This window comes from Helobdella robusta, assembly GCF_000326865.2.
Source record: "Helobdella robusta unplaced genomic scaffold HELROscaffold_6, whole genome shotgun sequence".
NCBI lineage: Eukaryota > Metazoa > Annelida > Clitellata > Rhynchobdellida > Glossiphoniidae > Helobdella > Helobdella robusta.
The window spans coordinates 4,822,197-4,838,156 of record NW_008705330.1 but is presented as its reverse complement, the minus strand read 5'-3'; the positions used below and the strand labels follow the sequence as shown (position 1 = coordinate 4,838,156).

Here is a 15,960-nt window from a genome sequence, read left to right as displayed (position 1 = left end):
GTGGTGGTGGTGCTAGAAGTAGTAGCCGCAGCAGTACAACCAGCATTGGTCAAATTTATAATGTAAGAAAAAGTAGCAGTAGCAGTATTTATAGAAATAGTAATGCACACAGTAGTAGAAAGTTTAGTAATTGTATTCCCCTTTTGAATCTTCCTGGTCCCGTTACAATGATCCCACAAGCAATCATACTCAATCAATCAATCAAACGCTGCAGTATGTGTGTGTGTCTGTATGTGTGTGTGTCGTTGTATATATATATATACACACATATATATATATATATATGTGTGTGTGTGTTTGTCTGTGTGTAGTTGTGTGTGCGTATGTACGTGTTTTTGCGTGTATATAATATTTATTAAGAACGTATAACATGATATTTAGCTACATTAAGTTTGCGTCATATGAGGATTGCTCTCAAACGCTCCTCCGCGAGTTCGAAATTAAATTTCAAAATTTTGAAAATGTGTGGAGAACTAATACTATCGAAATTGAAAACATTGATTGTATATCTCACAACATTCAGTCATCTACCTACAGTATCAAATTGCTATATAATTTTATTTTTCGTTACAAATTTCTCCGAATCACGTGCATTGCAAACATGGCGTTGCTTTAATCACCAGCTGAATTTGGTATGAGAACATGCACTGGCATGTAAATCCTACTGCAACAAACACAACACAAATACACACAAACACAAATACACACACCAACACAAACACACGCATATAAACAAACACACACACAGGTAATAAATAAAAAAAGCTCAATAAACAAACAAAATAAACAGTTTATAAAACCAAGCTAAAAACAAACTCAGCAAGCATCCGACCACACGACTAAACAATAAAATCTCGAAAAGCTGAAGTTGCCAATTTTTATCCACAGCTCATCCATCAGTTAGGCTAAGATTGCTGTCCAGAGATGACGATAATGAAGATGATGATGAAGCTGATCTCCTTGATGATAATGGTGAAAATAATGATGCCAATAATGATAGCAACGCCAGTGATTACATTGATGCTGATGACGATGTTAATGAAGGTGGAGGCAAAACGAACAAAAATGATGATGATGTTGATAATGATGATCATGATGGTGTTGATAAGGATGATAATGATGATGTTGATGATGAAAAACTTGCAAATGAGAACACCAACGATGAGTTGGACGAAGAGGACAATCATGATGAAGGTGATAATCATTTCAATGAAGCTGATGAAAGAGAAGAAAGCCCCAAAAACTACAATGAAGATGGTGTTGGTGCCACGAACCATAATGACGATGACGATGAAAATATTCCTCATAACAGCAGCAAGACGAAAAATTTCAAAGTTCACAGAAACAACAACAACTCAAACTTTTCAAGTCACATCGTCAGTAAATCGACAGGAAGTAAAGAAAACAACAACTGCAAACAAAACAACAATCCCAACAACATGAAAAACATTTGCAACAACAATAAAAATTTCAACAACAATAACAACAACAAAAACAGTAACAACACGAACAACAACAACAATTTGAACAACACAGACAGCAAGAAAGTAACAACATCGACGGTAACGTTACAGTGCACATGTACATGCTGGCCTTCTTGCTGGATAGCATGGTTTATTAATGGACAATCGGTACAACAACTACAACTGCAACAACAACAACATCAACAACTGCAACAACAACAACTGCAACAACAACAACAACAACTGCAACTGCAAAAACAACTGCACCAACATCATCAACAACAACTGCAACAGCAACAACTGCAACAACATCATCAACAAAAACATCGACAACAACTGCAACAACATCATCAACAAAAACATCGACAACAACTGCAACAACATCATCAACAACAACAATTGCAACAACAACAACAAAATTATCGACAACATCATCTGCCTGAACAAAAACAGCTCCTGATTTCAAACGTTGCCACATTCGATTGTTAGTGGAGGGTTTTAAATGAAAGTACTTTATTGATTGCAATAAAATAGCTTTTTAGAATTCACTCTGCTTCATTTTTCGTTTTAATGATTATTTATTTGTATAATAATTTTATACTTTTTAATTATCATCAAATTTGTTTTGTTCCATTTCTTCATTCATTTATTCATTCATTTCTCACGAATTCACTCATTTAATAGCTTATCTTCACTCACTCATTCATCCATTCATCTATTTACTAAGTAATTTATTTGCTAGATCACTCGTTCACTCACTCACTCACTCACTCACTCACTCACGCACGCACTCATTCACGCACTCACTTACACTCACTCAATTACACGTTAACTCACTCATTCACTCCCTTATTCACTCACTCACTCACTCACTCACTCACTCACTCATTCACTCCCTTATTCACTCACTCATTCGCTCCTCCACCTGATAAGAAACAAATGATCGTCCCAATCGTAGATGACAATCAGGTAATGAATGTTGCCCGCGCGCCAATCACAAACCTGTACGCCTGCCAATGCGCTCATGACGTCAAATCGACCAAAGACTATAAAGTAGTGAAGGCTCTTACATCTTCCGGCAAGTTTAAATTTTACGATAGTTTTATTTTTATTCACTTATTCTTTTTAGATTGCCTCACGTGGAAGATCGAAAGATAGACAAACAAATGAACGGACGGATGGATGGATGGATGCATGGATGAATGAATGAATGGATGGATGGATGGATGCATGGATGATTGAATGAATGAATGAATGAATGAATGAATGAATGAATGAATGAATGAATGAATGAATGAACACGTAATTCCTCCATGTGAAAATATTTAAATAATTCTAAAAACTGTTGAAGTAATATATTTGGAGTTGTTTCTCAGCTTAAAATACCGTTTGGCATGTTGTAGCAAATTTTGCGTGAATGAATGAATGAATGAATGAATGAATGAATGAATGAATGAATGAATAAATAAATGAATGAATGAATGAATGAACACGTAATTCCTCCATGTGAAAATATTTAAATAATTCTAAAAACTGTTGAAGTAATATATTTGGAGTTGTTTCTCAGCTTAAAATACCGTTTGGCATGTTGTAGCAAATTTTGCGTGAATGAATGAATGAATGAATGAATGAATGAATGAATGAATGAATGAATGAATGAATGAATGAATGAATGAATAAATGAATGAATGAATGAATGAACACGTAATTCCTCCATGTGAAAATATTTAAATAATTCTAAAAACTGTTGAAGTAATATATTTGGAGTTGTTTCTCAGCTTAAAATACCGTTTGGCATGTTGTAGCAAATTTTGCGTCTTCCAAATTTTGATTTTTCAAAGAATAAAAAAAAAGTTGAAATGTATTTATCTCCGTTTCCGTCCACAGTGGATGTGTTGGTGATGGTGTATGACGATGACGTCATCCAAGTGTTCGGTACCGAAAACTGTCAACTAAGACATCAAACCAGTGCAGTATCGTCATCATCGTCGTCTTCATCATCGTCGTCGTCGTCTTCATCTTTTTCATCATCATCGTCGTCGTCATCAACGCCATCATTCTCAGTTCCAACAACCACAATTGAATTGCCATTCACACCATCATCATCCAGATCATCATCAACACCGCCATCATCATCTAAATCATCATCATCTTCGTCCTCATCATCGTCATCATCCTCGTATATTGGAGCGGAAGTAGTGGCAGATAGATATTTATACATCATCCAACAGCTGCATTTGTATCATAACCGCATTTTTAACAATAATAATAACAACATCAACAACAACGATATTAATAATAATAACAACAACAACAATAATAACAATAATAATAATAGAAGTTATGACATCGCCCACCGGATCGTTGTCCTCGATGTGATGGATGGATATAAAAAGTTACAGGTGGATGAATGAATGTATAATGTTAAACATGCTTTATTGGAATAACAATAATGTGAACATATTTTATTTATTTATTCAATTGACAAAATAAAATTCAAAATAATAGGAAATAAGAAATGACAAATAAAATAAAGTTTAATAAAAATTGAGTTTTAATAAAATCTACGATCCTCCTAAGCTCGATGACGTTACAAGTGCATAGGAGTGAAAGATATATTTAATTAAGCATTGTTTCTCGCGCAATAAATACTATATGTCGAGCTAATAACAATTTTAATTAATTTTACATTAAAATAATTTGGCCATGTAGTTTTAAAAATAGATAGGTTCAAATTATTATAAAAACCAATTGGCGATATCTCAAATGTGTTAACTGTTATAGAGCAGTTTATAAAGTTATTATTTAAATGTTGTTTCAGATTTTTGTACTTTGCACTTTTATATTGTTTAGATAAGAGTAGGTTAGTCTCATGACATATCGTCAACTCGATCACCTCTATTTTTCCACCCCGCAGAACAGCAACATCAGGTCGTAGCGTGTGAAACAACTGTGTTATTGGGCGTACATTTTCCGATTCCAAATCAGCAAATATGCAACAGTCGATAGGAGCCTGAGCTTTTATCTCGTTTATGATCACCGCCAATATTTTGTTATGTCTTTCGGTGTATCGTGCCAGTGCCGATGTTGAACAGCAGTTAGACACGACATGTTTATTTGTCTGGCGAACGCTGCAGAGCGGACATAAAGGAGTCGCAGTTTTGCCCCATTGAAACATATTTGAATCGGTGGGCAATTGTTGAACCAGGTATTTTCTTATGAACCTGTAAAGTACCCTGGATAACTTCTCAGTAGTTTTGAACCAACAAGTTATTTGTGCTGGGCTTATATGCTGGCCAATGGCTTTGAGTATGATTCCCTGAGATTGCAGTTCGCTGATGTGGTTGAGACACGATTTCACTTTGTCATCTTCCAGAAGCTTAAGAGACAGCTTTAGCGAGCCTGTTTCGTTCAGCGAACTATCTGATTTGATGAAATTTGAAGTTGTTTCGCTCCATAGGCATTTGATTTCATCACTAGTGTTGTTTTTTAGATAGCTGCGGATTTTCAATTTTATTTTTTCTGAAGTCTCTTTTAATGACACAATGTTGTTACCGCCATGTTTCGTTGGCAGCGAAAGTATTTGCGATACACAACCGCTAATAGGCATAGAAAGCCACTCTCTGACAATAATAATAATCATAATAACAATAAAAATAATAATCATAATAATAACAATAATCACAACCAATAATCACAACGTCATCATCATCCCATCGTCATCTGCCTTATTATTCCATGGGTAAAACATTTTTTGATTATCTGTCCATGATATGCCGAAGAGAAGCAATCATTCATTCATTCATTCATTCATTCATTCATTCATTCATTCATTCATTCATTCATTCATTCATTCATTCATTCATTCATTCATTCATTCATTCATTCATTCATTCATTCATTCATTCATTCATTTATTCATTTATTCATTTATTCATTCATTCATTCATTCATTCGTTCATTCATTTATTCATTCGTTCATTCATTTATTCATTTGTCCATTCATTCGTTCATTCATTTATTCATTCATTCATTCATTCATTCATTCATTCATTCAATCGTAAAATTTATTTCACTCACTCACTCACTCACTCACTCACGCACGCACTCAATCAATCAATCAATCCATTCATCTATCAACCTAGCAATCCACAAATTATCTTCTCGTTAAATTTTCATCCAACGCAACTTCAATTATTCACACCTGAACTCACATATAAACACACACACACACACGCACACATACATACACGAAAACTCAGACGCACACATACAGACATGCACAAATACAGACATACACATAATCACGCTTAACAAAACCACAAAATTTAAGCACACACACACATAAAAACACACACGTACACACACACATAAAATCACACACTGACACAAACACAAACAAACAACCACACACATACGCACGCACACAGTTCATTAAGATGGATTGCAGACCACTGGAGCTACACTATATAAGACAATTTGACCAAATCTGGGTTGTTTGCTCCAATGTCGCCAGGTTTGCTCCCCTTGTTAATTGTATGTATGCTGTTATTGTTTATTTTTATTTGTCATCCATGCTATCACCATCCTTTATTATTATCATCATTTTCACAACCGTTATCATCATCATTATTATCGTCGTTATCTTCATCATCACCATATTATCTTCTTCATCGTCATTCTCATCATCACCATATTATCTTCTTCATCGTCATTCTCATCATCACCATATTATCTTCTTCATCGTCATTCTCATCATCACCATATTATCTTCTTCATCGTCATTCTCATCATCACCATATTATCTTCTTCTTCATCATTCTCATTATCTTCATCGTCGTCGTCGTCTCCAGTATAACCCACTTTGCCAGCTTCTTTGTCCTTATATGAGTTTTTTTATTCATCAATTTTGCCATCATTATCATCATTTTCCTCATCATTACCAGTATCACCATCAAATTATGAGTATCATCATCATCATCATCATCATCATCTTGATCACCACCATCATGATTATTATTAGTATCATCACCATTTTGATCACCACATCATTACCAGTTACATCACCATCTTGATCATCATCATTATCAGTATCATCACCATCTTGATCGCCACCACCATCATCATCATTATCAGCATCTTCATCATCATTATGCATTCAACGACCGTCTCCTAAAAAAAATTATGAAAACCGACGATCCGAATGATTAAACCGACTGCGATAGGAGGGATGCGATAGATAAGATTATCGCCACGAATACTTCTAATCCCATCCCTGCAACAAGTGCTTCATAGGTTTACATTTGCTACCACCTCCGTACCATTTCCATTATATTATTATTATTTATGTTGTTAATATTATTATTTTTGTTATTATTATTATTATTTTTATCCTTATATTATTTTTTTTATTGCTGTTGTTATTATTATTGTTGTTGTTGTTGTTATTATCATTATTATTATAATTATTATTATTATGTCGTTATTATTGCGTTAGTTTGAGTTTCTCGCGAAGATCTACTCGTGCAGCTTAATGAGTTTTTGATATTATTTCCGCCACAGACTAAGCCGGGGAAAGTTTCAATAAATACATTAGCAACAACAACAACAAGAATAACAATAATAATAATAACATTATTATTATTATTATTATTATTATCATTAAAATGATTACAATATTAATAAAAATAAGAATAACACTTATAACAATATCCACAATGATAACATCAGTTACAAAAACAAATCGGCACTTGAACGGTATTCTGCCATTAGCGACAGGATTGCTTGAAATCGGCTTTTAACCAAAACATAGAGGGCTGTCTTTGCGAAATCAGTCACTAGAAAATAAAATGACTAAAATTAAAGCAAAAAATACTTTCTTGCGGTTCGCTACTGCAACTGCTTCGACTGCTGTTACAGCTACTACTGTTACAACAGCTACTACAATATTTCAACATTTCATATGCAGCTCTATTAATTATTTTTCGTTAAAAAAATGTTTCCCTTTCTATCCTAACTGATGGTATAGTGGCCACGGAATCAACAGCAATATTTTGTCACTGATGTGTGAGTACTGCTTTTAACGCTGCATCTTGCATTCTTTTGTTTTTGCCCTTACTGCAATTACCACTACTACAGCTGCTACAACTACTACAGCTGCTACAACTACTACAGTTGCTACAGCTACTACAAAAACAACAACTATTACAACTACTACCACTACTACTATTACTAACATTACTGCTGCTAATATCCGCTTATACTTTTACTACTGCTACTGTTACTTCCATTTTAATTATTAATATTATTACTGCTACTACTATTAGAAAGTCTGTTGCTATTATTGTACCACAACTGCTACTATACTACCAACACCACTACTACTGCTGCTGCTACTACTACTGCTGCTACTACTACTGCTGCTACTACTATTATTACTACCAATAGAACAACAGCAACTACTACTATTATCACTTCTACTTTTACAACTAATGTTTCTACAACTACTAATACTGCTACTACTACTACTAATACAACAGCAGCAGCAGCAACAACTACTATATTTCTACAACGACAACTTCAACAGCAACTACTTCTACAACTACAACTTTTACAACTACTATTTCTACAACGAATACTTCTACAACTACAACTACAATTTCTACAACTATTACTTCTACTACTAATACAGCTGCCAACCTCTTTATGGCTTTGTGATTAGTGTAGTCGTCTTAATGGGCACTGGAATAAACAAAAGTATTTACTATTTTGACGACGATGGAAAAGAGTGATGATGATGATGATGATTGTGATGGTGGTGATAATGATGATGATAAGGATGATGATGATGATAATGCTGCTGCTGATGATGATGATGCTGATGATGTGTGTCGTTGTCGATAATGATGAAGATGATGACCATGGTGATGATTTTGTTTTGTATAATGATAATGATAAGAACTATATTGTTGTTGTTGTTGTTGATTATGACGACGATGAAGTCACTGATGAAGATGATGGTACTGTTGTTGATGATGATACTTCAATGATAAAGATAATAATAATAAGAATGAGATAGTGATTACAATGACAAAAGAGAAGCATTGAGTTCTGTGAGACGAAGTTGTAAGATGTGGATGTAGAAATTCACATTATGTTGTACACCATCTTTTTAAATTGCCACTACGGCTACCATACTTTTTCGTACCACCTTTGCAAAATTCATCCACCATTTCAAGAAATCATCCACTAATTCACCAATTCATCCATCCTTTTATCAATTCATCCATAATTTTATCACTTCTTCCACCATTTCATGCAGCAATGTATGTTGATCAAATCTTGTTTTTGATTATTTATCAGTGCGACCGAAAAATTTTCAAAGAAGTATCTATATGAAATTTTATAAACCACGTTCCCGCTGCTAACTTCATCATCAAAACGAAAATCAACTAATTCAATTTCACTGTCAATTTTTTCTATCACCACTATCATCATCATCATCATCAGCAGCAGCAGCTGTGGCAGCAGCAGCAGTACAACAGTGTTGAAATCTCTGATGGTGATGGACAACGTTAGTTTAGTTGGACGGAAGGAATTTTTATGGCAAGCCAGGTACGTTAAACACACATCTGAATGTCGGGGCCGGGTAAGTTATGATGACAAATGATGATGATGATGATGATAAGGATGATGACGATGATGATGATGACGATGATGGTGATGATAGTGGTTTTGATGATAATAAGGATGATGGTGATGATGAAGATGAAGGTGACGATGATGATAACGATTAAATTTGCACGACTTCAACCTAGCGGCATCGTAATTCAACCGCGCAAAACAAAACAAGTGGAAAAAAACCTGCACGATTTTTTCAGATATTAGATGCTTATTTTCCATCATCGTCTTCTTCCTCAACAACGGCATCATCATCATCATCATCATCTTCATCAACATCATCTTCTTCATCATCCTCCTCATTCCCATTCGCTTACATCGCCAACGGATCCGACTCTCACCTCTACAAATTGGACTTGCATCGGCGGAAGTACGTCAAAAAAATCTCGCTGGTGCATCCCTGCCGAGTCTCGTCGGTAGTTTTCATCGGTGTCGGTAAGCTCGTCGAGTTACTTTCGAATACTTTCTTCACTTTTAATGATTCTTAATATTTTTCAATGTACTCTCGTAATTTTTATTTGCTTAAAATGAATTGAGTTGAAGAAATTTGTAATTTGTTATTTGGAGAAAATTTTTGTGAGAAACTCAATGAAACAATTTAAGTCCATACAAATTCAAGTGGATAAAATAAAATGACGTCACCATTACATCACCCTGTTGCAAGTATAACCTTTGCCTTGAGACTATAACAACGTAGATCGATCTAGTTAACTTTTTATCACTTTATTATTTTGATTATATTCGTTTGGCTGCCACGTAAAGCTTGTCAATGGATTGAATTTAAGCCTCGGGACGTGTTCCTATCATAAAAACGAGATGTTTTATTTGCTAAATGCCTAAAAATTCACGCACACACACGCACACACGCGCACGCACATACATGCCACACACGTACGACGCACATAAACACAGATATAAAGACACACACACACACATAAACTCACACACATAAATAAATAAACGCAAGATTGAAGATGGAGATATTTTATAGAGATGGCTTCACGCAATAAACATACGCAAATAGAGATTTGCAAATGATGCAAGGAGAAAATATTTCGTAGATTCTGAGCTCAGCAAAAACAAATTATTCGCCTTCTTTAAAAATGCACTTCATATACTTTACAAAAATGGTGAGTTTCTACTGTACATCTCATGCTATTGTTTCCAAAGTTATAATCTAAGTAATGAGGGTGCTTTCATCGCAAGTTAGTCTTCAAGGGGATCTGTTTTAAGTCTCACAATTTCAAAGCGAGTGGTTTGGAGCGTGTGTATTTATTGTTAATGTTTTGGGTTTAGAATATCATAAATACAATTATTTGATCTTTATAAATAATTATTATTAATGGGTATGTGTAGCCATGCGAATACATGCATCAAATTTTTTAAAATTTCAAATAAAAAAACTAACATGGCTACGTCTTATATACATAAAACAATTTTTTCTGAAAATTAGTCATTTATTTTCTTAAAGCATTTTGTGTAGAGAAAATATTTTTAAACAAACAACTTGATTATTTTATACACAATTCAAGATGTTCAGAAATAATATTCACATTTACAAACTATCTCCATCATCAGCAGCATTGTCCACACAAACAACAACATCTGTATTACAAAAAACTTCTGTTTGAAAGCTAGCAATAAAAACATTTTCATCAGAAGAAATTGGATTTGAGAGACTTCTTGAATATTTAATCAACTCAAAGTCGTTCACATTTTTTTAATTAAACTGGCTTTGCAAGACACTTAACACAATTAAATGATTTCTTCAAAATAAATGTTCGAAAAAGTTTAAAATGGAAATTTTTTCGTTTTTCATTTTCACGAAAAAACAGCAGGCAAAGTCGTGCTGATGTGTGCTGCCGAGAAGAAAGTGAAGTTGAGGTTAGTGGAGCTTCTAGTGTTGTCAGGTCCAGGCAATATAAACCGCATCTTAAACTTTTTACACATAACAACTGCACCCCATGTCAACAATGACATCTCACCACTCGAAAATGCTGCCAACGTACGCACAATTACGATTGACAACAAAAAAAACATCCAATCCAATGAATCGTATCGCTTTAAAATCTTTAAAGTTTAGATCTTAAAATTCAAAAACTCGTAAACGCTGCTAACCTTACCATTCATCACAGTTGACATTCTTTTTCCACCATTCCATCCACCAACGTTGTTAATAATAAAATTATTCTCAATTTTATTCACAATAATTCCACCTCAAAAATTGTTAACAGAAATCACACTGATGATGAGGATGAAGAAGAAGATGGATATGTGAATGGTGATGATCCGCGGCATCTCAAAAGCAACTGCATAATGTTGGACATCATGACGGATTCTTCGGAGGTTTGTGCGTTCCGAGGCGGGCTTTACGTCAGCCAGGACAACAAACACGTCGTGAGTTACGATAGCGACGAGAACTATATCGACGTATTCGCTCAGCAGATTGACGGTCCGTGTGAATCAAACATTTCGTCGATTTATTTTTTTCTCCGTTATAAATTTTTGTGTCAGAGTGTAGATATCAGAGCAAGTAATTCCGCCGTTTGCATATCGTAATAAAAAATGTATACACTGAGCCTTGGTCATTTATCTTCCAAATTATTGGACATTCGTCACGACAGCCATTTCACATCGAGCACGAAACCAAGCAAGCGTGATGATGATGCTTTTGCTAATTTGAATACCAGCGCGTTAAGTGGGTGCTTTTATGTGCACAGTCATTCGTGCATGTCACTTTCACATATCGAACCATTCTTTTAAACTAAGTAAAAGAATAATTAATTAATTAATTAATTAATTAATAGGAAAAAATCTCATTGATTATACGTCGTACCCAAACTAAATTAAAAAAATTTTGTTTATTGGCAGTTGTTGAATATGTAGATGTTTTGATGTTGCATCTGTTACGACTGACCACTGTTACATCTTTCATACATTCACAACAAAGCGCTGTACTAAATTGCCTGAATGTTTCATCTGTTTCAATGTTTAAATGCAAAGAAACTTAATGGAAAATTTAAAAATATAATTTGTAGATTATCATTTTTTAAATAAAATATTTTTTAATATGAACCAGTTCATACAAAATTTTGAAATCGTTGAACCATCCTGTCAAAAAAAAATTGAACGATGCAGGTTCTTTAAAATATCTACACGGCAAACATCTCATTCAAGATAAAATCAACGAAGTTCTCCTACTGGACAGGCTGGCAGGCCCTGAAATGGTTGCTTTGTCTTCGGCCGAGGGTTCCTTGCTCTTTGTGCAACTTGAAAATTTAAATTTTGAAACAATCGAAGGTTAACTTGTTTTGATACACAATTAGTCATGGAATGTATCAAAAAAATTACTTTACTCAACTATTGACTGAAATATTAAAAGAATACGGAACAATACAATAAACAGCAATAGGTCTGGGTGAAGAAGCAAGTGCGAAAACACGGCGTAGACGGTTAATTCGCGACTCCAAGCAGGAAAGTGATTATTTGGCGGTCGACTCGTCCAACATGCTGACAGTCATCGACGTTCAAAGGAGAACCGCCCACTGCCAAATTATAAAACGCCACACAACGAATTATATCATAGCCCACGTGAATTATTAATTGTTAAAGCTAATATTTCTATCGATTTTTTCCATATCTATGAAATTGTTAACTCATGAATACAATTTAATGACTCGAAATAGCAGATATATTGTACGGATTATTAAATTAATCGTCTCAAACTGTAATTTTATTATCAATACTTTTGACATCTATCACGATATCAATTTGCAGTATGTAATGATGATATTATTAATAAGCATAGAACAATAACAACCGTATGATAATATTAAAGAGAACAATTATTATCATTAAAATGTCTAAATATATTAAAGTAGGACGGCAATGTGAATTTTTAAAGTTACAAAAATCAGAAATATACTAACATCTCTTACTATTTTACTTTTTCAATTGAATAATTCGTAAATAAATTATGTTAATGTTGTTAATGTTCAAAAGGTTTTTGAAAAATTAGGCTGATCGTTAACAGAAGTCACGCTTACAAATTGTAAAAAGTATGGAATGTGCAACAAAAATTAAACAAATAATTAATATTTTGACAACAGAATAGTAATTTTTGAGATGAAAATAACCAAATCGACGAAAAAACTATGTTAAGTTTGAAATTGAAATAGGTAGCACATCACTCAGCCCAAATTCTTAGTTGGCTACCTTTCGATTTTCGAAAATTTAATGATAATAATATATTTGCCATTTGCTTCTAAAAAAAATTTTTAAAAATTTATTATTTTTAGTTTTACGTATTGAATATATTATACTAAACAAACTTTCTTTTAGTAAAGTGAATTTCACAATTCAAAGTGAATTTCACAATTCAATTTGTTTTATTTAAGTTAAGCGTCACAATTGTCAAAGTCCTGTCACCATATGACACGAAACTTCTAGTTGTAATCAGTCGTACTTAGCATTTAAGTGGCACTTTGAAATTTCTTTGTTCCATTTCTATATAAATGAAAAGTTGGTAGTGTTTCGAACATTCAACAATCAGTCTAGGTTGAAGTTAGAAGTGTTCAATTTGAAGCATACGAAGTGAAATAAATATCAGATTATGGAGAATATAAGCACAATTGAAATGATAAAATGTGTCAGAGAAGCCGTCAAAGAATACACGGCTGAATTCATTGAAAGTCAGATCAAAAGAGACGTTGCCAAACTAGAAAGATATTTCGTTGAAAACAACAACTGTAAGCTGCCGAAACGTGAAATGAAAAAACTTTCGAAAATGGTTGCTATAGGCAAATCCGGTTGGGTGGATACATTAATTCGAAGAACGTCCCACTTCAATTCATTGCCTCTTCATGATCAGTACGATATAATGAAGAATTTACAAGATTGTCACCGTTCCAATATTTTGGCAGAAGAAACAGTAAAGCACCGAGTAGACATAACGATGCCTGATGATGGCATCAATATCAAAGGACAAATTTGTTTCAAAGATACCTTTCGCCGCGAGAAAATGGAAAATATGAAATATTTTCTGCCCTTTGTTAGAGACAAGTTCATGAACGAGGAGTGTTGCATATGCAACGAAGAATTTGTGCAGAGTTCCTTCGTCTACGAAATGGGTTGCAGACACGCATTCCATTTCAAATGTTTGGACACTTGGCTAGAAAACAAAACAAGTTGTCCATATTGCCGCAAAGCTGTTGTGTCTAAAAAGTCAACTGATACCAAGCATCATGTTAGAGAGGAAGAGGATGGCAGTCAAACCGTCATCATCGTCATCCTGATCTCACCTAATTTTTATTGAAATGTTTTTATAATTGTTGTGTGCTTTAAATTAAATTTATGTTATTCTTTCAGTTTCACAACGTTAACAAACACGCGGTAATAACAAATATTATGATGCAATATTTATGATTAACGTTTGAAAACCATGTTGCTTATTTGAGTAAAACCAGATTTGAGTAAATATTTTTTAATTTCAAAATAAGTTCACGCGTAAAGAAATGATTCTAACGTTAAGATGAAATGTGAATTTACATTTTTATGATGTCAAATTGAATCATATTTGAAATTATTTAAATTCCGAAAAACAATTTAAATATTTATTTTAAGTTTTTATGTTGCAATGTATAAAACTAATAATCGGTTTGAAAAATTTTCTTCTATTATGTTTTTGTTTAATCATTATCAATATAATTGCCGAATAATCGAAATAAATCGTATATCGATATATCTTTACAATGAAAAAATATTTGAATATAAATAATTTTATTTTATTAATTTGATTCATATTTACTTTAAATTAATTTAAACCTTCTCAAAAAATTTACCAATTCATTTTATTCTAACAGAGAATTCATTTTATTTACAATGAGGCTGGATATTTTTTCAAAGACATGCCCAACAAAGAGTCTGTTCAAATTTGCCCCTGTTGTTTCATTAACAACTACTGCATTTTTTTTTGTTGTTCATCAAACATCATTGTTCATTGATCAATCTTTGCTTTATATCTGCTTCAGATTTTCCAGCTGTCAACTCGTTTTGTCCATTGTGTTAATGTTCCTAATTACTATTTTTTCATTTTTGACTATGTTCTTTTTTGCACCTACAACCACCATAAATTCGAACCTTGAAAACAAAACAAGTTGTCCGTACTGCCGCACAGACATTGTGTTCAAAAAGTCAACTAAATCAAGCCATTCTGTTGTAGAGGAAGAGGATGGAAGTCAAACCGTCATAATCTTCATCCGGACAAAACCATTTTCCTATTGATTTAATACTTTAATTATTATTTAAATTTTTGCCGTGAAAACCGACCGACTACCAACTTTCGACCGAATGATTAGTTGATTGATGAATTTATCTATTGATTTATTCGCTAATTTAATGATGAATAACACTTTCAATGTCCAAAGTTATCAAAAAAGTGTCTCAAGAAGCTACAAAGTTAAATTTTATTGTCCCTTACAAATATTACTAAACATAAAAAACATAAAACATAACATAAAAAAAACATTCTATTTAGCAGTGTTGAGTAATGTCATAATTTATTGCTTCTCTTCAAACTAATAGTAATCTTCAAGTAAATAAATTGACATTTATCAAAATATCATATGAAATTAATTAAAACCTCAAATTAATAAGAAAAACCACGACATTCTGAAATATAGAAAATTGTTGCAACGAAAATGAATTGAAATGTTCGCTACACTCAATTATTTTAATGCAATACAAAAAATCCTATGGAAAAGTTATCCACCGAATCTGACAAACATTATAACATTGTCAAATTAATGCCCTAGCGCCT

General features: G+C 33.3%; 3 protein-coding genes across 3 annotated transcripts; all 3 read left to right on the top strand.

The window, feature by feature from the left end:
* Nucleotides 1–401: 401 nt before the first annotated feature.
* Nucleotides 402–1,923, top strand: HELRODRAFT_164471 (hypothetical protein; the record flags this gene model as incomplete). The annotated part of the gene is made up of 3 exons (XM_009029404.1): nucleotides 402–432; nucleotides 889–1,547; nucleotides 1,609–1,923. 3 exons carry the CDS (start codon nucleotides 402–404, stop codon nucleotides 1,921–1,923), a joined length of 1,005 nt encoding a protein of 334 aa, XP_009027652.1.
* A 7,104-nt stretch (nucleotides 1,924–9,027) lies between these two features.
* Nucleotides 9,028–12,746, top strand: HELRODRAFT_164470 (hypothetical protein; the record flags this gene model as incomplete). Its single annotated transcript, XM_009029403.1, has 6 exons — nucleotides 9,028–9,111; nucleotides 9,344–9,578; nucleotides 10,979–11,027; nucleotides 11,378–11,595; nucleotides 12,282–12,443; nucleotides 12,550–12,746. 6 exons carry the CDS (start codon nucleotides 9,028–9,030, stop codon nucleotides 12,744–12,746), a joined length of 945 nt encoding a protein of 314 aa, XP_009027651.1.
* Nucleotides 12,747–13,755: 1,009 nt separating this feature from the next.
* HELRODRAFT_164469 (hypothetical protein) lies at nucleotides 13,756–14,457 on the top strand (the record flags this gene model as incomplete). Its single annotated transcript, XM_009029402.1, has 1 exon — nucleotides 13,756–14,457. One exon carries the CDS (start codon nucleotides 13,756–13,758, stop codon nucleotides 14,455–14,457), a length of 702 nt encoding a protein of 233 aa, XP_009027650.1.
* Nucleotides 14,458–15,960: the final 1,503 nt, after the last annotated feature.